Raw genomic sequence first — 21816 nt, 5'->3', positions numbered from 1 at the left:
GTAGCCCCCCCGGGGCCGGGGGGCAATGCAGAGCCTGCGAGCTTAGTGCCGGGACAGGCTCTGGTGCGGCTGGAAGGAGCCGTGGGGGGGCTCAGCCCCTGCTCGCCCACCCCCCCAAGAAGGCACGCCACCCCAGCAGACACCCTTTTATTCTACTGTGGCCAGCAGCCGTCACGTCCACGCAGAAAAAAAACCCAAAAACCACTATCCCAAGCGGCTGAAAACCCTCGCGGCTCCCCCCCGTCCTTCGCAGCGCCGGCAAGGCAAGCTGGGGCTATTTATTCCTCCGTGCCATTTCCAGCCCTGAAATAACCCCTCGCTGCACCGGGGAAGAGGGCTCAGACCTCCTCGCGGAGGGGCTTCCAAGTCGTGGCCTTCAGCTAAAAGAGCCTCTTCGTTACCTTGGCGCCGACCTGTTGAGAAATTCACTCCTGTTCCCCCCCCCCCCCCGGCAAAAAAAAAGGCGCAAAGCAGTTAGAGCAGAGATTCGACATGCGGAAAAGGCCATGTTATAGGCGCCGGGCCAAGCCGTGCCGGAGCTGCGGCAGGGGGAGAGAAGGGGCTGTGCGACGGGGGCAAAACCTCCTCGAGCTTCCCGGCGGGGAGGGGGGTGCTTTTTACCGGGGCAATTCCTACGCCTCCTTTAACCAGGTGACGTTTTCACTTAAAAATCCATGTTTTTTTCCACTCGTGCTTGAACCCCCATCCAGAAAGCCCGGCGCAGGGGCGTCGGAGCATCTTCGGAGTCCGGCAGGTTCAACAGCGAGCGCTGGGGTGTGACGGCTTCCCGCAAACGTCCCGTCTGGCAGCCGCCGCTGTTCCCCTCTCCTGCGGCAGCAGCGGGCTGCGGAAAGCCGATTTTGGAGGAAAACGGGGGCGAGGGAAGCAGGGGCAGCTCTCCTCTCCCTCCCGCAGCGGGGGCCAGCCTGTGCCTCAGTTTCCCCCACGGGAAAAGGGGGGGCGGCAGCCACCCCCCACCACACATAGACCATCTCCCCCCAAACCTGCTCTACGTAGACCCCATAAGGGCGGCAAAAGACCCTTGGATGTCCCCCCCCGCCCCCCGGCCAGCTTCACTGGCCCTCGGCTGGGCCGGCCGGGGCCGCGGCACCACCACCGCCGCCGCCGGGGCCGGGCTTGGCGAGCTGCCGCAGGTCGCGGGTGGACCTCACGGCCCACTGGGCCAGCTCCCGCAGCACCCCCAGGCCCCGCAGCTTCCTCTCAAAGAGGCCGAGGCGGGGGCCGGCGGGGGGCCCGGCGCCCTCCTCGCCGGGGGGCCCGCGGCTCTCCAGCCGCAGCAGCTCCTCGAGGTGGTAGGCGAAGGCCGAGACTTGGAGCAGGACGGCAGCCAGGGCCTCGCGCAGGGCCGCGTCCGCCGGGGCCGCCTGCTCCCGCTGCTCCTCCAGCATCTCCGTCAGCAGCGCCCGGAAAGCCCGGTAGGCCGCCAGGTTGTCGAGGAGGCGCTGGCTCTCCGTCTGCTCGCCCCAGCGCTCCGCCGCCGCCGCCGGCACCCCGTCCAGCGCCGCCACGCTCGCCGAGGCGTCCAGGCCCTGCCGCTCCACCTGCCGGGGCGAGAGGCGGCGGGGCGGCGGCCGGAGCCCGTTTCAGCCCCGGGCGCCGCCGGCCGGCACCGCGGAGCCCGGCTCGGGGGAGGAGGGCGAACTCACGTAGGCGTCCAGGAGGTCGGCGACGTCCGAGCGCATCTTCCTGGCCAGGCGGATGCCGCGGCTGCAGAGGTCGCGGCGCCGGAGGGCGGCCGAGGGGGTCTCCGCCGCCGCCATGGCCCCCGGGCGGCTGGCCCGGCCGCCGGGATCACGCAGCGCCGTCTGTGCCCCGGCCCGGAGAGGAAAATCCCTTGCTGAGCTGGTGCATTCCAGCCGAGAGAGTTCTCCGCTCACGCGTCCGCCTGCCCGGCTCTCCCCCTCTTCCGAGCCCGGGGCCTGGCATGAAGCTGCGAATTCCCGCCTCTGGGATCAACAGCGACAGATTATTTCGCTAATTCCCCCCGCGCTTCGCCGAGCGCCTTGCCCAAAACAAGCCTCTCCCGGCGGCAGCGGCCGGCCGGGCCCGGCTCCGCTGCGCTCCTCCCTCCCAGCAAAGCGGCACGGGGAGATTAGCGGCCGCCTAAATCCTCCCCGGCCCCCGAGGCTTAACGCAACCCCCCGGACCGCGGCCGAGAGCGGGTTGCCGGGAAGAGGCGACCCAAGCTGGGAAGTTGCTTAACGCCGGGGTTGAGGCCGGAGCCCGGCGGCCGAAGGATTTGGGTTTCCCGGCGGGGGAAACACAGCGACTTTTCACCCCTTAACCCAAACTGCTTGGGGGTCGGGGGGTCCTGGCCCCCACAGTGAGCCCCCCTCCCTGGAGCAGCGTGTCCCCAAGCCCTGCCACCAAGGGGACAGGGGGCCTCGGCCGCCCCCGCGAGCACCAGAACAAGACAGCCTGCTGCTTTTTTTTGTCATCGTTTGGGTGGTTTTCCCTCGCTATGTTTATTTTGGTTACGCATTACCCAGCTTAAGAGAAAACAGGAGTTGAAAAAGCACAGTTTCCCTTTTTTATTATATTACATCGAGCCTTTGCCCCCCCCCGGGCCCGGCTGCCAGCCCCCCGCCGCCGGGCGCTAGCCCACCCCGGGCTCCCGGGGGGGGGGGGGGGGTCGCCAACCCCACAGCGCCATTGCCACCTGGTGGCTACTGCCGAAAGCGCTGTGGACCCCCCCGGGGGGGCAGCGAGGAGGGTCCCCGCTCCCCAGCCCGCACCCACCATGGGGCGCGAGGCTACGGAGGGCCCAGGCCGCGGAGGGCCCAGGCCGAGGGCTACGGTCGCCTTTGCCTTCCCTCCCCCCGAGGAGAAAAAAAAATAAATAAATAAAAAATTAAAATACAGGGAAAAAATACAAAAAAAGTTTATTGCAAACTACTACAATAATTTATTGAAGCAAACTGCATGCGAGTGAAGGAGAGACATCGAGAGGAGGAGCGGCAGGAGGGCTGCGGCGGTCGTGGGGAGGGGGTTACACCAGTCTCTCCTGCACCGGGGGTTAGCAGGCTGTGGTTAGAGGACAGACAGGCAACTGGCTGAGACCAGAAAAAGAAAAAATAAAATAAAAAAAGAAAGCTACGGGGGGGTGGAGGGGGGGTGGCGGGGATCGGGGCTGGGAAGGGCTCGGGAGGCGAGAGCACCCCTGCATCCCGGGAACACGGGCGGTGGAGGAGGACGCAGCCTCCCGCGTCTCCGACCGGGCGCCCGGCATCGCCAGAGGCGAGCGAGCTCTCGGCCCAAAAGCATTTTAGTGCCATCCTCGGAAAAAGAAAAGCCTAAGCGCTCCTTTTAGTGTTCTGTGCGAGGCTCTGCCCGCCCCGCGCGTCCCCCCTGGCTGAAGCTGCCGTTCAGGCCCTGCTGCTCCGGCAGAGCCGCCCACAGCGGCGGCACGGCCGAGTCGCGGCACGAGAGCATGTCCGCTCCCGGCAGCCGCGATCCAGCCCGGGAGAAACGCCGCCGCGCAAATACGAGTTGGCTGGGCTCAAGTTGCCGCTGGGGTAAAACCGTCGCCAGCAGGTTTGAAGGCGCTGCGGGATGCTTTGCTTGGCAGGGGAGGGGGTTGGCTGGCCACCCAAAAGCTCCTAGCTGGAAATCACCATGTTTTGGGCCTCGCACAATCCAAGCAAGATCTTCCCAAGGGAAGAAAGCGGTTTTAGCTCCGTGCCGTACCACCGCGGACCTGACACAGCACCGCAGCCCTCATCCTCATCCCCAAAACGGGCTCCCGGCTGGACGCGTCTCCCCCCCGCCCCGAGCGCTGCCCATACCCAGGGCGTAAGACGAGCAGGGTTGCGAACTGTCCGACGACGAACCGCCCCAACCAACGCCGCACGCATTGCGACTCGCTCTGACAGAGGGTTCAATGAGAGGGAAGGGGTGGGGAGGGGGGAAATAAAGAAAAATCAGGAAAACCGACCCAAAAACAGCTGTCTGGTTTGAGCCACGGTTGGATTTTCAGGCAGCGCAGGGGATAGAGTAGGTGCCTAGAGTCAGTTTTTCCAGGAAAAAAGGTTTCCAATCAAGTTCCACATTTTACTGCCATCCTCCAAACCCCAAATACCTGATTCTGCCTAGCAGCTTTGTGCTACAGACCAATTTAGCTGACCTCGTGCTCAGACAAGATACTTCAGCTCTATTCCCAACCACATAAACCCGACCAAAAAAACAAGCAAACAAACAAAGGAAAAAAAAACAAAAAGAAACAACCACCCAGGTTATTTTTCACCTCTTCCAAAAACGCCAAGAATTCAAGGCCACCGGGTCTCCACGGAAAGTTTCGGATAACAGAGCAAAAAGATCCAAGTCTCGATACCAGAGACGCGTCATATGCTACGCAAACATTTCCAAGCTTGGCCCAGCTAGGCCTGTCCTAACTACACCGGCGGGTACTACCTGAACCACCACGTCTCACAGAAAGCAGGGGGGTCCGTGCCCGAGCGAGGAGCCTGCAGAACAGGACCGCACAACACCCCCACCCTGCCCCAAACCGGGGCAGGGAGAGAAGCCGACGGCCCCGCGGGCCCGTATCGGTCCGTCGCGTCGGATAAACAAGCCCGAGACGACCGCATCCAGCCTCTGCGTCTTTGTCTAGACCTGGAAAGCGGAGGCAGAGTTGGATGAGGAGCAGGACATCCCCCACCAGTAAGCAGCTCACAGCTGTCCTAAGTCAAGGGAACGAGTTCCTGGCTAATGATGTTCTTCCCTGCAAGGCTAGGGAGCAGGGATGAGGCAAAAGGAAAAAGGAAAAACAAAAGGCATTTAATGCAAGGAGTTCAGTGCGACCCGGGAGGGAGGGAGGCAAGAGCCGGCCGCTGCATCACTCACCTCGTCCTCCCCGTTAAAGCTCTCCCTGCAAAGAGGCTCCTCACCGGGGGCTCTCGCTCTACCCTGGAAAAGCTGCGACTCCAGCACGCCTTCTTCGCCTCCGTTCTCCCCGCTGCTGCTACGATGGCACGACTCGCTCCCTGCAACTCCCTCGCGTAAAGGAGCCTACTGGGAAATAGCCCGAACCCTTCCCCCCTCCCCCGAGAACATAACTAAAAAATACCGACCCTTTTATCAATAAATAAGGAATCTTGTTACCACAACACAAAAACGAAACACGTTCAAAGTGCAAATTACTGTCGTCAAACCGGGATGCTCCTCCTCGCCTCTCCCACGCAGGGCTCCCGTAGCCCCCAGGCCTCTCCAAGCAAACACCATCTACGAGCCAGGGCGTTCCCTCGACTCCCTGCCAGAGACGGAGCAGAGCAGAGCAGCGCGGCGGGGAGAGGGATGCGCGCCGTTTTACAGCTCGCCCTGCTGAGCGGGGCGGGGGGGGGGGCCTAAAGTGCCAAGCCAAACTCCCAGCCCTGGGAGGAAGGGGGAGACTGCAAGGACCGGAGTGCAGCGATGCATAGACGTCAGGACCACAGGGGCGGGCGGGAGTCCTAAGAAACTCGTCCAGAGCGCAAACGCTTTCTATTCGCAAGTGGGGCCGCGTCAAGGAGCCAGAAAGGCATCTGCTTTGGGGCAGAGCGAAGGGTTTCGGCCATTCCCCCTCCCTTGGTGAAATCCGTCGCTCGATCCAGCTTGCTCTGGTAATGGCAGCATGTGCCCCTTTCTACAAAGGGGCAGTGGGGGAGAGAGAGAGAGAGAAAAAAAGAGAGAGAAGTGGTTGGGAGAAAGAGGATGTGCTGTGATCCACGCTGGAGGGGAGCAGACCCTTCGGTTATTTACTAGTATTTTAAGTTTTGTTTAACTTTTCTCTCTTTCAATAAGTTTCTCCTTTTTTTTTTTTCTTTTTTTTTTCCTTTTAAATACAGAGTCCAAACTGTCCCAGCACCCGCGTGCTCCCCGCCCACTAGGGTCCGGTGGAGTCTGAATCTTCGATGAGCACCTCCGTGGTGGCTCCCAGGATCTCTGTGTTCATGACCAGCCCTTCGGGGTTCGCGCTGCTGCCGCTGCCCACAAAGAGCTTGCCGTCAGCCACCAGGCTCACGCGCTCCGCCCCGCCGCAGTACGTCTTCGGCATCCCGTCGGGGTTCAGCAGCAGGCAATCTGCTGGGGCGGCGCTTCCCAGGGGGTCGGGAAGAAGGGGGAGGCCCTGGCCGTCGGTGGGCGGCGCGATGGCCTCGGGGTTAGTGCCCAAAATGTCGGTGCTGGTGATGAGGGCACCCGCGTTGGCAGCCAGCGCTTCAGCGATAAGCACCTCGGGGTGACTCTTGGCTTTGTGGGCCACGACGCTGTCCTTCTTCTCAAACTTCTTGCCACAAATGTTGCAGGAGAACTGGTAGAAGGAGTCCGCGTCATGCTTCTTCATGTGCCAGTTCAGGGAAGCCTTCTGCCGGCAGGTGAACCCACAGATCTCGCACCTGGGGAAGGGGAGAAGGGAGAGGTCACAACAGGGGGGCATCGGCACACGTTTGTGGATAGCACGAGCAAGGAGGAGCGCCCAGGGGAACAGCAAGGCTCCCTAAAACGGCAGGTCACCCTAGCTCCAGCTCTTCCAGCTGTATTTGCAGAGGGCTTGTTCATGCTCCTCAGATCTCTGCTGAGACACCGCCTCAAGGAGCAGGTGAAACTGGTGGCAGCTCAAACACTCCTACAGGTGTGTGTTTAAAGAGCGCTGGCACTTCAAGAACAGGTTCCAGCCCTGTCTTCCAAGCTGCCCCTGCTCCCGGCGCAGTCCAAGAAGGGGCGTATCCATGGGTCACGCAAAGGAGGAGAGCAAAGCACGGGTACTCACTGCAGGGGCTTCTCGCCGGTATGGATCATCCGGTGCACTGCCAAGTTATGAGAACTCTTGAAGGCCCGGGCACAGTATTCACAGATATAATCCCTTTGATCTGAAAAGCAACACCAGCGTGAGCATCACCTCCCTGCAGACCTGCTCCCTCTCCAAGCTCTCACGCATCGTCGGTAAAGCTACCCACAGAGCTAGAACCAGAAGCTACCTCAGAAGCAGAAACGCTGGGAGGGCAGCAGACATGGTAAAGGAAGAGGTGCCCCTCAAGACACCAGAGCAGTTGATCTGGAGAGTTAAGAGGCAATTAAGACTCTCCTTAGAGCTAATTGTCCATTCTGAACAATATCGAAGGACTAGCAAATTAAGATAGCGCTTGGCTTGTTTTATCCCTCTATAAGGCCCCTGAATGATACTTGCCACAGGGTTAGCAAAACCCTCTACAGCCCATTCCACCCGTCACCTTAAAACATGGTACTCCAGAAGGGGGTAATACTGTACTGCTGCAAAGCAGTACCACCTGCCTCAGCTTCACCCTCCCTAGAAGACCTGGAAGCTTTTCAGTCCATCTGTCCGTCCCCCCCTCCATTCACTGACCAGATGAGGAGTTTGGATTCAGGTCCCACCTCCCTGTACCTGTGTGGTGTTTGGCATGCCGCAGGAGCTGCTTCTGGAGCCGGAAGAGCCGACCGCAGGAGGGATGGGGACACACGTATTTCTTCTTCAGCAAGTGCTGATACTTTATGTGGTGCTGAAAAAGGAGCGCGAAAGCTTGTAAACTCTCTCTTTACATGGCTAAGACACACTGACCGCAGAAGGCATCTCAGCAGGCCAGACTCCAGTCGCTGACAAGACACCACCACACCACAAAGGCTTGGACCTTCAGTGATAAGAGCAAGCCAACCAAACGTGGGCATCTAGCAACAGGGCAGATACAAAGCCACACTTGGTCACAACTCGCCGTGACTAATGACATCTGTCAAAAAGGCAGGGTTAGAAAGGAGCGTTTCAGTGCCAGGGGAAGATTAGCTGCCTGTTGCAAGTGGCAAATGTGTCTTTCAAGAAGCGAAAACATTTCAACCAACCTGCAGGTAACGTGGGTGAGCCAAGACGGTGCCGCAGCCTTCCATCTCACAGCGGACATACTGTATTGGAGGCTTCTTCCTAAGAAGTCAGGGAGAGAACAGGCAGAGAGGTCAGCTGGCCCGTCTGAAGCCAGGGCAGCAGGAAGACAAATGAAGACCAAGTGCAGCTCGGCAGCGATGTGAGAACAAGGGATTGCTGCTCCGATATTCCCATGCGGGCTGTGCTGACGGGGACTTCTCTGCTCCCAGCACTGCTCCAGGGCTCTCACCAGAACTGAGAAAACCCCAGGAGAGACAGAGCTCCCAGCCACTTCCCCCCGGCTGCTGCCCACCCAGGCGGCAACTGAGAAGGGAAAAATGGCTCAGTTGGCAGAAACTGAACCACACGCTTCAGGGAGAGAGGGCAAGGAAAGGAGGGAAGTCAAGGCATGCTACTGCTTTTTCCTCCCTTTAAAGGCAGATTTCCATAAAAAGAGATAGCTTTGAGACAGTTGTTATCGCAGTGCAGGGAAGCAGGTCTTCAGAACAGAAATGAACAGAGGGCATCACTTACCTCCTCTTGGGCAGCCTTGGGCTCTTGTCATCCTTTCTCCTCCTTCCTCTCCTGTGACAGGGTTACAGAAACAGAATTGAGAGAGGCTTCTTTACATAGGTACCAGGCAGAGTTAAAGACAGCAGTGCGCTATATTGAGCCAAGTGTTGTTTACAGGAAAATGTTACCAGTTTAAAGCAAAAGAAAGCACAAGTGGAGGGATGCATGCAAGGAGAGAGTAAGTTCTCTTCACTATCACAACGGATTTTGAATTAGGCCTTACATGTACAAACTCAGCCAACCAGACCCTAATATAATACAATATCTAGGGACTGTTTTAGGCTGAAAAATAACACTGCACCCAGCAGGTCAGAATTCAACAGCCACCTGCTCTGGATCAAAACACCAGAGTTTCTAGGGCAAAGCTCAGAGTAAAAGGGCAGAAAAGTAGCCAGGCCTTCACGCGCGTTGTCTCCGTGGGTGCTGAGCATGACACAGAATACCACTCCCTAAGGAGCAGGGCTCCCCACCTTTCTGATCCTCATACTTTTCTCGTGCATGACTTTTGGTGACATGCGACAGACCTCAAACCACCCTGCCCCTGCTAACAGAGTGGGGCTGGGGCTGCACGACCAGCCACTAGGTCTGCCACACAGCACATTTTTGGACAGCATTGGCTTAGCGAGATTCATTCAAACGCTTTTCAGTCCGTCATTCACAGCGGCGCAAATAACAGTAAACAGGTACCAGACAACCACAGGCTCAACAGGCTGCAATTAAAAATTACCAACTCTCCTGCCACAATGGAATGAGGAACAGCTATTATAAAATCCCTCAACCATGCGTCACATGCTTCACGTTTTTCTTTTAAGCCTGCAACTGTCCAAACAGTCTGTGATCTTGTGATAAAACTCGGCTCTTTCTAGGCTGCGTATCAGCACATGAGAGTCTGCCCTTATAATTTACTTCTGCAGACGGTTAGCAAGCTAATGCTTCATTAACTGCAAGGTCTAGAAAAATCAATCAAGTGCAGCCTAGATGCAGATTCAGAGGAAGGCAACATTTTAAAGACATAAATGCTTTATGTGGTTAGCTCACACAGTCCTTCCCACTTCCTAATGCATTCTCTCTAAACATATAATTTTGCCAACCTAGTTCAGAATTGATGGTGCCCTCTTATTTCCTCTGCTCTGTTGAGTAATTTTCTGTGCCCTGTGCAAAATACCAGTCTGTGGCTGGGAAGAACCGGATTAAATGATCCAAAAGCTATTTTTCAGTCCTCTGAATTAACTACAGTAGCTTATGCACCTGTCAAAACAAAATCTTTCGCTCTGAGCAGACAGACCTCTGTTTACAAGTAAAATGTCACCCTCCTGAGCAATAGCTCTGCCCAGAACAGTGCATCTGCTCCATCACGTTGCTGCACCGAGACGCTTACCGCAGAGATTAAGTCTTTTCTAGAGTGCACTGAGGTGTTGTTATTGATAGCAAGGCCACAACAGTAACAAGCTGAACAGGCACTCAAAATTCAAGTCAAGCCTTCGGAAGAGGCACGGGTTTTATTACGCACAGAAGTAGCCTCTGATCCAAACAACAGAACATTAAGCCCTAGAAAGCCATTTTTCACGGAGGAAAAAAAAAGAAAAAGTCTCAAGGTATGCATGCCCTTACGCCTCTCCAATATAAGTCTGCCCTGCTGCAGCTTGGAAACAGCATGAGAACATCAGCCTTAAAGAGGCTGCCAAACATCACGGGCCAGCAGAGGGAGCCCCGTTTGTTTCCATTGCTCACAGAGAAGCTCAACTACAAAACCTGCTTTTTCACACGCTATCCCAAAGAAAGGCTTTGATATAGGCATATCAACCCGATCTACCTCGGCTGCAAGAAGAGCTTCAGTGTTGAATCCAAGTGACGACACAGCCACAGATTTTGAGGCTCCACCCAAGGTACCAGGGAAATATGAGGTAGTAAAACATTGGTTCTTTTTACTGCTCCAAAAGGAGCCAGAACACAGCTATTCTTTCCTGAGCTCTAGTATGTCAGTCCCAAAGGTAAGAAAGGGACACTTCCCATGCGACGCGTACAAAGCACTCCCACGTCTGCCTCTACGTGCACAACAGAAGAGATTTTGTTTCCCAGACTGCCTTTCTACAAGTCTAATACAATTCAGACCTCACAGCTGAAGCCATTTTTAAAAACTCGCTGAAGTATTTCACGTTTTATGGCCTTATGCAGATAGGCTGACTAAACCACAGTACGGAACAATTCAGCTTAAACTAAATGAAAACACCAGTTCCTTTATTTTCCTCGCCCAGCACGGGCAAGGTAGCAGAAAGCAGGACTTGGAACAGGCAGGAAAGGGGAAAAAAACATCATTCTACTTAAAGTGCTGAGCGAAAGACACAGAGAAACCCACAAAACACACACCAAAACAAGTATTTGCAGAGTTTTACTCACTTCCTTGGAGGTTCTTCATCTTCCTGAAACTCACTTTCTTCTTTCACCTCCACTTTAATCTCTTTCTGCTTCTCTTTTTCCTCCTTCCCCTTGCTGGCTTTTCTCCTTTGCTTCGGAGCTTCCCTGCAATGGTACAAACACAACGTTGGCAGTGGGGACAACACTATGCCCAACAGGAGCTATGTGACCTTAGCAACTAGCGTAGATTCTTTGGGTCACATTAGGCTAGTTATTACTAGCAGTTATTACTAGTTATTACTAGGCAGTAAGTGCATAATCCAGTGCATACTTTTCTAAGTGGGGTTTATAGGTTTCATCTCTTGGGTCATCTTTGAAGGGAACTTCTTCCTCGCTGATGAGCATCTCCTCCTCATCGTCACTGCCAGCAGAAAAGGAGAACAGACAAGTTTAGCAGCAGCAGCTTAAGCACTGCTGCAAGAACATGCACGCATCACCTCCCAGGATGGGAAAGACACCGTTAACGGCTTGCACCAAGGAACACGATGACAGCCAAAACAGGCTGGGCAGAGCAGTCTCCTCTCATCAACCCACCCAATTACAGCATCTACTGCAGAAGGGAAAAAGCTACCAGGTGAAACGCCCAGATTGAATCTTATACAAGATGACCTGACGTCTGCAGTCCACCTGCAATCCAGAGACAGAAAGGCCCAGGGCTGAAGGAGAACAGAACTACTATCCTTCCTACAGAACCCTTCACAGGAGGGTTTATTTTGGACACACACACACACACACACACCCCACTCAAGCCCGTATTTTCCCCTTCCTGAAACACTTCATAGGAAGGAATACCACCAAATAAGAGCTTCCTACCTGATTCCAGCTGGAGACTGATGCTCTTCTGTGACCTCTGAAAGGAAAAGTCACCATTAGGTTTCAATCTGTGTTCGCTGCAGTGAGCTCATCTGTCTCAAGATACCTCCGCCGACATTCAGCGCCAGGAGTGCTGGTGGCAGAAGGTACTCATGACCAAGAAGCACCATGCCTCTACCAGCCGCAGTCAGCATACAGCTCTCAAAGTTACGCCCTCGTTCAGCTCCCTCCCCAGACAGCTCCTTCAAAGGCTCCCAAGACCTGACTATCTTCAGGCACTTTTAGGCCAGGGCTTCCCACGTACCATATTCAAGCTGGTCCGTGTTTGGTTCCGACTTGCAGACGAGCTGCAGGGAACCAGTCTTGGATCTGGAGGCACGCAAGTTCTCCGCTTCACGCTGGCGGGCAGCGGTGGCCGATCTGCTACTGCGCCAGCTTCGGCTGGGCCTGGCCGTGCTGACGGGAGAGCCGTGGCTGAGAACACCGGAGACTTCCTCCTCCTCTTTCTCTTCTTTGGGATCTGAAACGTCCGTTGTAATCTCATTAATAACAAGCATGAACCCCATCATTAATTCGCGCTCCTCTCTGCTGAATGCTGCTGAATAGCAGAACTTCCCCGTCGACTCTAACAAGGGAGACCGCTACCTATTAAAAGTTTGGAGCAAAACTCTGGCAAGTGAGACAGGACACATCCCAGGACCTTACCTCAGCAAGCCTTCACTTAAAAGGCTCTTCACATTTCCTATTGCCTCTAACTAAAGAGGCAAATATTTAAAAACAGCTTACATTTTTTCGGATAAAGGCTTACAAGATTATTTGCTGGCTTTGATCTCCCCTAAGCACCACGAGACAGACACTCGCAACAAACCTTCGTAACTGCTTTATGAAAGACCAGATACAAAGTTGGCCCGCATTAAAAGTCACGTCTGGAGAATCTCCCAAACGCAAATTTGATCAAAAGTGTACACCTGGTAACAATCCTGAGGAATCTCAGAGGGATGTTTCTGGTACCGTGCTAAGGCAAAAAGCATCACAAGCACTGTTAGCCTGAGGTGCTTTCACTCATTTTTAGCTTCTGCAGGTGGTTTCCTTTTTGGCTGGTGGCTGATCTTCAGATATGTTTTGGCAAGATAACAGAACTGGCTAAAATGTTTGTGTGAGCAAGTTCATCCCCTAATAATTAAGATTTCCATGTAAAGTTCACTTGCTCTCAGGGTTTTTTTGGGGTTTTTTTTTTTGCTTGCCATAACACTGGCCCTTAATGAACCAAGCACCTTTCGATATTCCACAAATCCTGATGCGCGGAAGAAATTACTTCCAAATAGCTGGCTACACTCAATACTCCAGTTTAGTCATCACTTTAGTGCATAAAGCCACCCACAATACTCCACAGGGCAACCCCACAGCAACCAAGTTTGATGTCTTACACATACTAAGCAAGCTTCCTCATCAGAGGCAGGACTAGGACTCTTTGGCTTCCTGGTTTTGCAAATCTTAACACAAACTATGATTGCTTTACTTTTTTTTTTTAATCCTAATTGTGAACATCCTCAGTTTTTTGAGTGCTAAATCAAAGCCTCCAAAGACGTTCTGGGACCTTTCTCTAGAGATTTCCCCAGCCACTACCAGTGTTAACACATACTGCTGCTCTTGAACAACGTTTATGCCTTTGGAAGACCAGGCATAAGGCTGGCTTCTTAGCAAGAACTGATAATTTAAAGACCAAACATAGAGCAGAGATGAAAAAGACCTTCCTCGGAATACATTTCAACAAAGTACACCCAAGGCACCACTAACTTAGCAATTTTGCTCCATTTCTCTGAAGTGAAGGTGTTTAATAAGCCTTTCCACACAATTTCTCATTTTCCTTTTTCCTCTACTTCAGTATGTGTCTAACAGATTCATTGCTTTTCTTTTACATCCCGTGAATACCTTTGCACCTCCAAGAAAATACAATCAGGAGAAGCATGAAATATTTATTTTACAATAAAACTCGTAAAGTAGTAGAGCCATCAGTTTAAAACCACTACAGTCCTTGACTTTATATACAGTGGACACAGGCACCCGTGCAAGGGTCAGAGCTGCGCCAGGCAAGCTACACCTGCAAGGCATTCAGCTGCAGGAACAGGTGAAACCATAGCATTCACCAAGACTTTTCCTCAGACCCAAGACTGCAAAACAAAACTTATTTTTAAATTTAAGGTGTTAAATCCCTAGATTTGAACATCTCTTTCCCACACCTACTTTTTTTTTTTTCATTTTTGAGGGCCTCCCTGACCCAAAAAAGACTAAATTCAGAGATGACAACTGGCTTCACACATGTGACACAACATTAGACATCACCACGATCCTCTCACTGGAGATGCTGCAGTTTCAATTGCACCTGAGGTTAGGTGGGATGTAACAGGACCACAGTTAGGAACGTGGCTGTCCTTGTCTCCCTCTACCATCGGTGGAAGGAGTCAAGAGATGCCCACCTCTCTCAACTGACTAAACTGGGACCTTACAGTTGTTTCCAGTCCTGTCTTGGGTAGCACACTTAGCACAGCTGAATCTGGCCCCGTGGATGAATATGGCGTTACCACTTTCCTCTCCAACATCTCTACGTAAAAAGCCACACTTCTCAGGTGGCAGCATTTTGCTAACGGCACCAAGAAGCACGAGAAATAAGCTGCATGGAATAAACGGTACAGATAATCAGGCTCTGTTCTTCAAACAAGAAAGACTGTCGAATCTCTTGAGCCCAAAACGTAAGAAAAACTTTCCATTCAAAAGACTGTTGTTAATTCTGCATGTGAAACTGTATCAACTCATCAACACTAGCTCTGGCTGGTAACAGTTTTTGTGGAAGGTTCCTGTCCTCCCAGAAGACACCCGGAAAACGGATTGTGGACCAACATCCTGTTATTCCATCGTTCGTGTCAACAGCAGTGGCGGACACCAGGTCATAGGAACTTAGACCTCCAGGAGGACGAAAGAATACGTGAGATGCAAGGATAGACATCAAGGCATCCCTGGTGAGAGGCAAAAAAAAGCAGCAACAAGCAGCAACAAGCATTTACTTTCCAGACCAGCTGCTGCAGAACAAACTACGTGTTTGCGTTTTGGCAGTCGTCTGCTGGACAAGCGGCATGTATCACCTCAGACTGAGGCTTCACACCGCTGTCTTTTGCCTGAATGACATTTCACAGGGGGCAACGGGAGCTATGACTTTGCAGAACAAGCAACATCCCCGTGCTCACGCTCCTCTGCAACTCACCCATGCTGACATTATTAATTACCTACCTCATTCAGTATCCTCTGCAGAAGCTGGATTCGGGGACTGAGTGGATGCCTGCATCTTTATGGAAAATCATTTGAGAGAGATGGGAAAATCCATTTTTTAAAGTCCTACCAGTCCTTCTGATCTTTTGGCTCTCCGGATTTTTCCTGCATTTAACTATCCCTTAACTAAGTTACTTACTGATAAACAGCTTTCGTTCTGAGCTATTTTTGCCATTCTGCCGATTCTTCCCAGCAGCCTTTAAATGAAACGCCCCATTGTCCAGCACAGAAAACATTTATAGATTAGAGTGAAGGAGCTGCCCTAAAACAACAGGCACCAAGCATCCTTCAGTATTAAAATTTGTGAAGAAAATGCCAGTCAGAAAGGGAAAAAACATCCCTGAGAGGAATCTAGTTACAAAGTTGTCATGAGGTATGTTTGGATAAGGAAAAGAGAAGACTCTGGAGGCCATTCTGCTCCTCAGAGCGTTCCCTGGTGACACTCAGTCTTAGCCCACCACGCTGGTCACCACGGATCTGCGTTTCAGGCACGCAGCGTAAATGTATTTTCATCCATGCCTTACACTTCTGCCTTGGGAGCACGGCACGCAAGGTTACTGAACCAGAGAAAACAGCCCCATCTCACAACCCACATCGTATTTTCCTGTATACAGCCGAGTGGCCACAAACTGAAAGGAAAGGGCTAAACACCGAAGAACAGCCACTGTTTCCCTGACCTGGCCATAAACTCGCCCTTAGGAATCTCAGTTCCTCCCGATATCATAGATCCACTTCTTTTTACCCCGCTGGATGTAAGAAGTGTTAAGCGTGTGGCTGGATAACAGGCAGCAAGCTGACCAGGGCCCGAGCAGTAGATACGCACACCCCACAGCCAACATCTCCTCAACCTTCCTTCCAAGCAGCGAAGGAAAACAGACACAAAGTCCCAGATCAATTACTCATCCAAAAGAGCAGGGAAAGCCAAAACCACCTGCCATCGGTTTCCTGAACAAGTTACTTCCTCTTAGGACCTGCCCGATCATGCCGTGTCCATCGCTTTCCTTCCATCCTCGTTCCTCTAATACCTCGCAAATCCAGTGCCCGCGTTGCTACGTGTTTGGGGAAAGACAAGCAGGTAGCCGGAGAGCAGAGACCCAAATCACCCCTTTCTCCAAAGGAATGGGGCACAGAAATAACGCTGGGGCATTTGCCATAGCACAAAGCTCTGCTGGCCAGGCAGCACGCGCAGCACCCGTCTCGACGCCACCGTCCTCACGTCTCGCTGGGGACAAGGGACGCGGACCCGTCAGAAGCAGAGCATCCTGCTTGCTTCTGCTGGCTGGCTGCACAACCCATAAAAGGCTGGTTTATGCCGAGCTTACGACAGAGGTGCCATGCATTGCTATGCACCAGTTCGGCTCCATTGGCAGCTCGAGTCGCCGTTCAATTACCCTAAGAAATGAAAAAGGGAGTTGTTTGGGGCTCCGCATTATTTCTGCCAGTCACACTGGTTTAGATGTTTGAGCTTTTATATATACATGAATCCACTTGCAGCCCAAAACACCCCTCATTACAGCTCAAAAGAAAGCTTGTTGCAACAGAATATTCATCTTTTTGATATTACGACAGCAAGAAATACCCATGCCATTTTATTTGTTTCCTGCTTCTTGATGTATAGAAAAATGAAGGTTTCAATTTTTTCTTTAATTACAAACCAGAAACTTTCTAAAGCCTGATTCATAAAACATTTGAAAGCTTCTTACTAGCCCTGCACAACACTTTCAGAAAATACCTGTGTACGCTCAAGTGAAGTTACAACACGACTATTATGAAAATAACTGCATCACAATAAATATGTGGCTATTAGGCTGTGACTCAGATTTACCGCAGTACCTATAGGACAGATAAGGCATTAAACACTGCATTTCATAATAGCACAGCCAAAATTAAAACTCAGGAAAAAAATCCTAGTGTAAACCTCCATCTGAACAGCTTTTTCTCCCACACCCCCCCTGAAGAGCTGCAAAATTGTTCACATGGGACACAGGAAAAACCTTCGCTAAAGTCAAAATACATCTTAGCAATTTGAGTTATTCAAACCCGGCACATTTTTAGAAGGTTTGATCTTAAGTAGTGACATTTCTCTTTCAAAACAGTGACAAAATTCTAAGGGAAAACAGTCATTACCAAAGAAGCGTGAAGCTTTAAGAATGCAAATAACAAGGTATAATGCAAGTTACCTATACTACGACAACTCCAGCCTTCCAGTTTTCCACCTTTTTTTTCCCAAGTTTGTAAAACTGTAACATTTTCTCCAGCCGTTTAAGCAGGGACCGCTACAAAGTAACCTTGTATTTGCCACTCAGTTACTTTCATAATCCTTGAAGAAGTAGTTCCCTGACTTCCCTTCTCCCCTTGAGCCTCCAAACCACAGCTTGAAAGCCACTGCGGTAGGAGAACGGCCAAAATATTAGCTACCCAACAAAGAAAACTTACAATAATTTCCTACTGAAAGACCAGAAACAAATCCAGGAACAAGTCACCAAGACAATTCTCCAAATGCATGAGCATCCAACATCCTTCCCCTCCTTTAAAGCACGCTTTCTATAACCGCGCGCTGAAGTACGTAAACGCCGCTGGCATCGTCCTCCAGCCCACACCGGCCTCAAATTTTAGGTCAGTGTGAGAATCCCACATTCAGCTCTACATTTTCTTGAGGCTGTGCATAAAGTCCAACACGGATCTCCAAAAAAACCCTCTGTCACATTAAGCTTGTACAAACGCTTTTCCCCCTGCGCCCTTTCTTCTACTACAGGGAAAAGTGATCTCCTTGCAGCCAAGATGCTCTGAAACCTTGAAGGCAGAGAGCAGATGTTTTCTGAACACTGTAGGACAGGGACTTCATCATTAAGCACAAACTTACCATCTTTACATTTTTGCACTGTAGCTATTTAATTCTGAAGGTTCACGTTTTCCACTTTGTTGTTTAGACGAGCATTTTTCTTCTCTTCTCAGCTGTCATATAATCCGCCACTAATCAGGCCGTCCATAATAGCTGCACAGTTAATTTTACTGCTTTTTAATGACCTCCTGAACTGCAACCGACTGAAAGATTTCATTCGGACTCTTAAATACAGTTATTAAATAGCAGAGGTAAAATTTTACAAGAAGTGAATCCAGTCAGGAACTTCTTTGGGTGTAAAATTAAACCCGAGAAGTAGGTTTCATTTGATCGCCAGCATAACTTCAAGAGTCACAGCAAGCGCTCAGTTTTCAGTTCCGGAAGGACACGATCTGAAGAGTATTCATTAAACCTACAATCCAATAATTAGAATTATTCAGGCCTAACTAAAAGTTATTTCCATGAGAATATGTAGCGTCGTAGGAAGCCAAATGCGAGCTCTGTTACGCAGCTTGACTCCAGCTATACCAGTTTGTTTGTAAGCTGAGATTAAGCGTTCGACTTACGCAATTAATATTTCTATAGAACGACTTTAGGAAAATAAGGCAACTGCCTGACTAAGCAGACGAAACAGGAAATACAATAGGTACGGCTGAGTTTGCAGCTGCCTTCTCGCACGCCAGGAGGGCAACAACCGCATACCAACCCCGGCACAACACACACCTTCCACCGTAACCTTCCGGGAACGTCACCATCGGACCCGCGCGGACGGACCTTTGTGCCGCTGCTCTGCAGTCAACGAGCAGAGAAGCCCTCTGCTCCGGTGACGCTGCACGGAAGAGCGCAGGACTTGGCGAGCCGCTTTCACTGTCACAGCAGTTTTTACAACCGATAGCGTCGGATTAGCCGCGACTACACCCATCACCTGTGAACTTCCTCTAGCAACAGCGCACTGGCGAGCTCACATCAACGTGCGATTCCAAGCGCGAGGCAACTACCGACAGCTCGCCGAGCAAATTTCGGCGCAGCGAGGTTTGCATTTCTCCGACGGACAAACAGGATGTCACGGTGCATCCGCGCTACCGGATACATTTCACTTCCACAAACTATTTGTCCAGTAGACAGAGGCTAATGGTTATGGCAAAGCTCATGTAAATTTAATATTCTCAACTGTAATATTTTATAGTAAAGGATAACAGCATAATGCAAATCACCTTGGAAAGGGAATTAAATTCCACATCGGAACTCAAGTCAGTAAATGCTAGCACTAAACTCAAAGACTTCACCAGAGGCCCTCAACACATCAACAGTTTTACTGGATTTCTTCCTCAATCCAGCTCTTCCCAAGGGTAAAAAGACAAACTGCATTTTCCTTTTCAGAATTTCAGAGGTTTCCTAGCTACCAAAAATCCTGCCACGCGAGGGAAGTTGCAGCTTGCTAACACCTGACTAGACTTTTTAAAGCATTTTTTCCTAAAAGGCTAAAGGGGGGAGGGAGGGGGTGTTTCTTCTGCACGCTGTATGATCTGCGTGCCGGAGGAAGACACCTTTATTAACTCCGTTTCGGCGTCTTCCCAAATAAGCCCAAGTGTGCAGCATGCACGGACTCCACCCAGCATGCTCTTGGGACAGAGAGGCACGCCCTTCCCACTTATCATGTATTTTAAAGGGGAAAAAAAACGAAATCAACCAAAACCAGATGTTCTTTGGAATAAAACTACTCATTATTTTTCAGCGATGCCAATTTCCAGGCAAAAGTTGATGCCATCCATTTCGGCTGTGAGGCTAATCATAAAAATTCGAGAAATTCAATAAATACTTCTTCCGTTCTCGCATTCAAGGACAGCTGAGCCACGCAGAGCCCAACGTTTAAAAAGCCTAGACTACAGAGAGAGATTGAGCGTGGGAAGTTCTGGATTAAAATTTGCCACTTCCAAACAAGACCCAAGAAACTGTGGTTAAAAAAATAAGACTATTCTGCCAGGTTCCCAGCACTATCACATAAGCATTTCTACTTACGGGTATTCAAAGCACTAGGTGTTACCATTAAAATATTTGATGGTAACACCTCTTCGCACATATATTAAACAGCAATCCCATGCCTTTTTTACGCATTTCAGCAACTTCACTTTACCTAGAGGGCCGAAGTTTTTACAATACTCTGCCCATTAGACATTTTGCACAATAAAAGGTAAACATGCACAAGTGGGGGTCTGTGCTAAACACACATCAGTCAGCTCTGTCTTGGCCTGCAAAAATACACTTTGCCAGGTAGGAACGTGACGGATTATAACTTTATTCCATTTGGGTGTTGCAAAAACAGAGATGTGACGTTAGGAAGTTATAGGATTTTAAGAATAAAGGCTGCCTGCAAGTTTTAGACACAAATGCCTGCAAATAAGAACCGAAAAGCTCCAGCAGAAAAAGTGAATTCATCTGCGTGGTATATAACCTTGTTCCTAGCTATTTTATCCTCTGTGAGGATTCCCCAGTGCCACATCAAAACCAACAGCACAGAAAGCCTTTTTCTCCCCGCCCCAAACCCCTCCTTTTGGGAACCGTTTCAGAAGGAGTTACGAGGGAAGGAGCAATGCCTCCTATTTTTCTACGAGATAGTTGCGGGATGTTGTGGCAAGGAACATAACTTGTTCCTGCAACGCGAACTAAGGTCTCCTCGATTAGATCCAGCAAGCCACTGCCATCTCTCCCCCCGAAACATCTCCCGTTCATCCCCCAAGCCGTAAGAAATCCGCCATCCGCCGAATACAGACAGGCTAGACGAGAACAAGAGTAAATATTTGAACACTCTTATGTCCACACATCTTTCACGCATCTCCCGAGGGCCAACACCTGCGACGGGACAGCCGCGGAGGCGGATGCAAACCTGGCTTTTGTAAGCAGTTGAGGACCACTGGCTACCGAGAGTTGTCAAACCACCGCATGCCGCGCTCTCAACTTTTCACGGGGAAAGCAATACCCTAGTGGTTATTTGGGAGAAGAAGTTTCTGCACAGCGGGCGCACGCAAACGTCATCGGCCGCTTATCGCAGGCCCGCAATCTTAAGAAGGACCTTGGAAAGAAACTGCAAGTCACCAAGCGTTCTTAAAAAGGAGGATCTGACAGATGCTTGGCTGCCTCCATGGGAAAGCCCTGATTTTCTGGAAGGAGCGCAACAGGAGGAATGAGTAATTCGGCGCTTACCTTTACCAGCTGCTTTATCCGTGCACCTGGAAAAGAAGAGGGAAACGTAAGAGATGGCACGGCAGCAGGAACAAAACCCCGAGTTATTCGCACGTGGCGAACGAGCCCCGATCCCGGGGACCTGTTTCCTCCCGGGAAACGGATCCCGGGAAAGGGACCTGTTTCCTCCTTCCCAAAACGCGGGTTTGGGCCCCTTTTATGGGCGCGGATTGTTTCACCCCCAGGGAGCTGGGACAAACTGATGGGTAATAAAACAGCAGCGAAAGTGTGGCCTTAGTCGCGCTCGTTACGGCCAACGCGGCCGGGCCCCCCCCGCTCCCCCCCCCGCTCCCCGAGGCGGGCCGCAGGCACTCACCCGGCCCGGGGGGCGCCCTTCTTGGCGGCGGGCGGCGTCTCGGCGGCGGGCGGCGTCTCGGCGGCGGGCCGGGCCGCGGGGCTGCTGCGGCGGCGCCGCGGATACTCGGCCTTCCGGCGGCGGGAGGCGGCGGCGGCGGCGGCTCCCGCTCCCCCCCCCGCGGCGCGGCCCCGCTCGCGGCCGCCCCGCAGCACCCGGCTGCCCGCGGACTCCTCCCCCTGCTCGGCGGGCGGCGGCGGCGGACGGCGGCGGCCCGAGGGCGGCCGCTCGGCCGGCGGCTGCTCCGCGGCGCCCCCCGGCTGCTCCGTGCCCGCCGGCATCGGGGCGGCGAGCGCAGGGGCCGCGGCGGCTGCTCCCCCGCGCTCCTCCCGCCCGCCCGCCAACCCGCCTCCCCCCCGCCGCGCCCCGCCCCCCGCGCTCAGCCGC

General features: G+C 52.2%; 2 protein-coding genes across 2 annotated transcripts; both read right to left on the bottom strand.

Annotated features, from left to right (window-relative positions):
• Nucleotides 1-424: 424 nt before the first annotated feature.
• On the bottom strand, nucleotides 425-2127 carry CNTF (ciliary neurotrophic factor). Its single transcript, XM_026114339.2, has 2 exons — nucleotides 1668-2127; nucleotides 425-1562 (listed from the first exon to the last, which is right to left on the bottom strand). The coding sequence occupies exons 1-2, from the start codon at nucleotides 1779-1781 to the stop codon at nucleotides 1074-1076; spliced, it is 603 nt and encodes a 200-aa protein (XP_025970124.2). The 5' UTR covers nucleotides 1782-2127; the 3' UTR covers nucleotides 425-1073.
• A 759-nt stretch (nucleotides 2128-2886) lies between these two features.
• Nucleotides 2887-21794, bottom strand: ZFP91 (ZFP91 zinc finger protein, atypical E3 ubiquitin ligase). The gene is made up of 11 exons (XM_064513291.1): nucleotides 21391-21794; nucleotides 21036-21061; nucleotides 11973-12188; nucleotides 11669-11705; nucleotides 11127-11216; nucleotides 10838-10960; nucleotides 8402-8452; nucleotides 7849-7927; nucleotides 7400-7514; nucleotides 6767-6866; nucleotides 2887-6392 (listed from the first exon to the last, which is right to left on the bottom strand). The coding sequence occupies exons 1-11, from the start codon at nucleotides 21708-21710 to the stop codon at nucleotides 5882-5884; spliced, it is 1668 nt and encodes a 555-aa protein (XP_064369361.1). The 5' UTR covers nucleotides 21711-21794; the 3' UTR covers nucleotides 2887-5881.
• Nucleotides 21795-21816: the final 22 nt, after the last annotated feature.

This window comes from Dromaius novaehollandiae, chromosome 5, assembly GCF_036370855.1.
Source record: "Dromaius novaehollandiae isolate bDroNov1 chromosome 5, bDroNov1.hap1, whole genome shotgun sequence".
Taxonomy (NCBI): domain Eukaryota; kingdom Metazoa; phylum Chordata; class Aves; order Casuariiformes; family Dromaiidae; genus Dromaius; species Dromaius novaehollandiae.
This window is presented reverse-complemented; position numbering and strand designations above follow the sequence as displayed.

Coding starts and splice junctions, on each gene's coding strand:
- CNTF (XM_026114339.2), bottom strand. CDS start 1,781: ATGGCGGCGGCGGAGACCCCCTCGGCCGCCCTCCGGCGCCGCGACCTC. Junction 1,563..1,667: donor CCGACCTCCTGGACGCCTAC/GTGAGTTCGCCC, acceptor TCGCCCCGGCAG/GTGGAGCGGCAGGGCCTGGA.
- ZFP91 (XM_064513291.1), bottom strand. CDS start 21,710: ATGCCGGCGGGCACGGAGCAGCCGGGGGGCGCCGCGGAGCAGCCGCCG. Junction 8,453..10,837: donor GATGAAGAACCTCCAAGGAA/GTGAGTAAAACT, acceptor ACCCTGTCACAG/GAGAGGAAGGAGGAGAAAGG. Junction 6,393..6,766: donor ACCGGCGAGAAGCCCCTGCA/GTGAGTACCCGT, acceptor CCCCTTCCCCAG/GTGCGAGATCTGTGGGTTCA.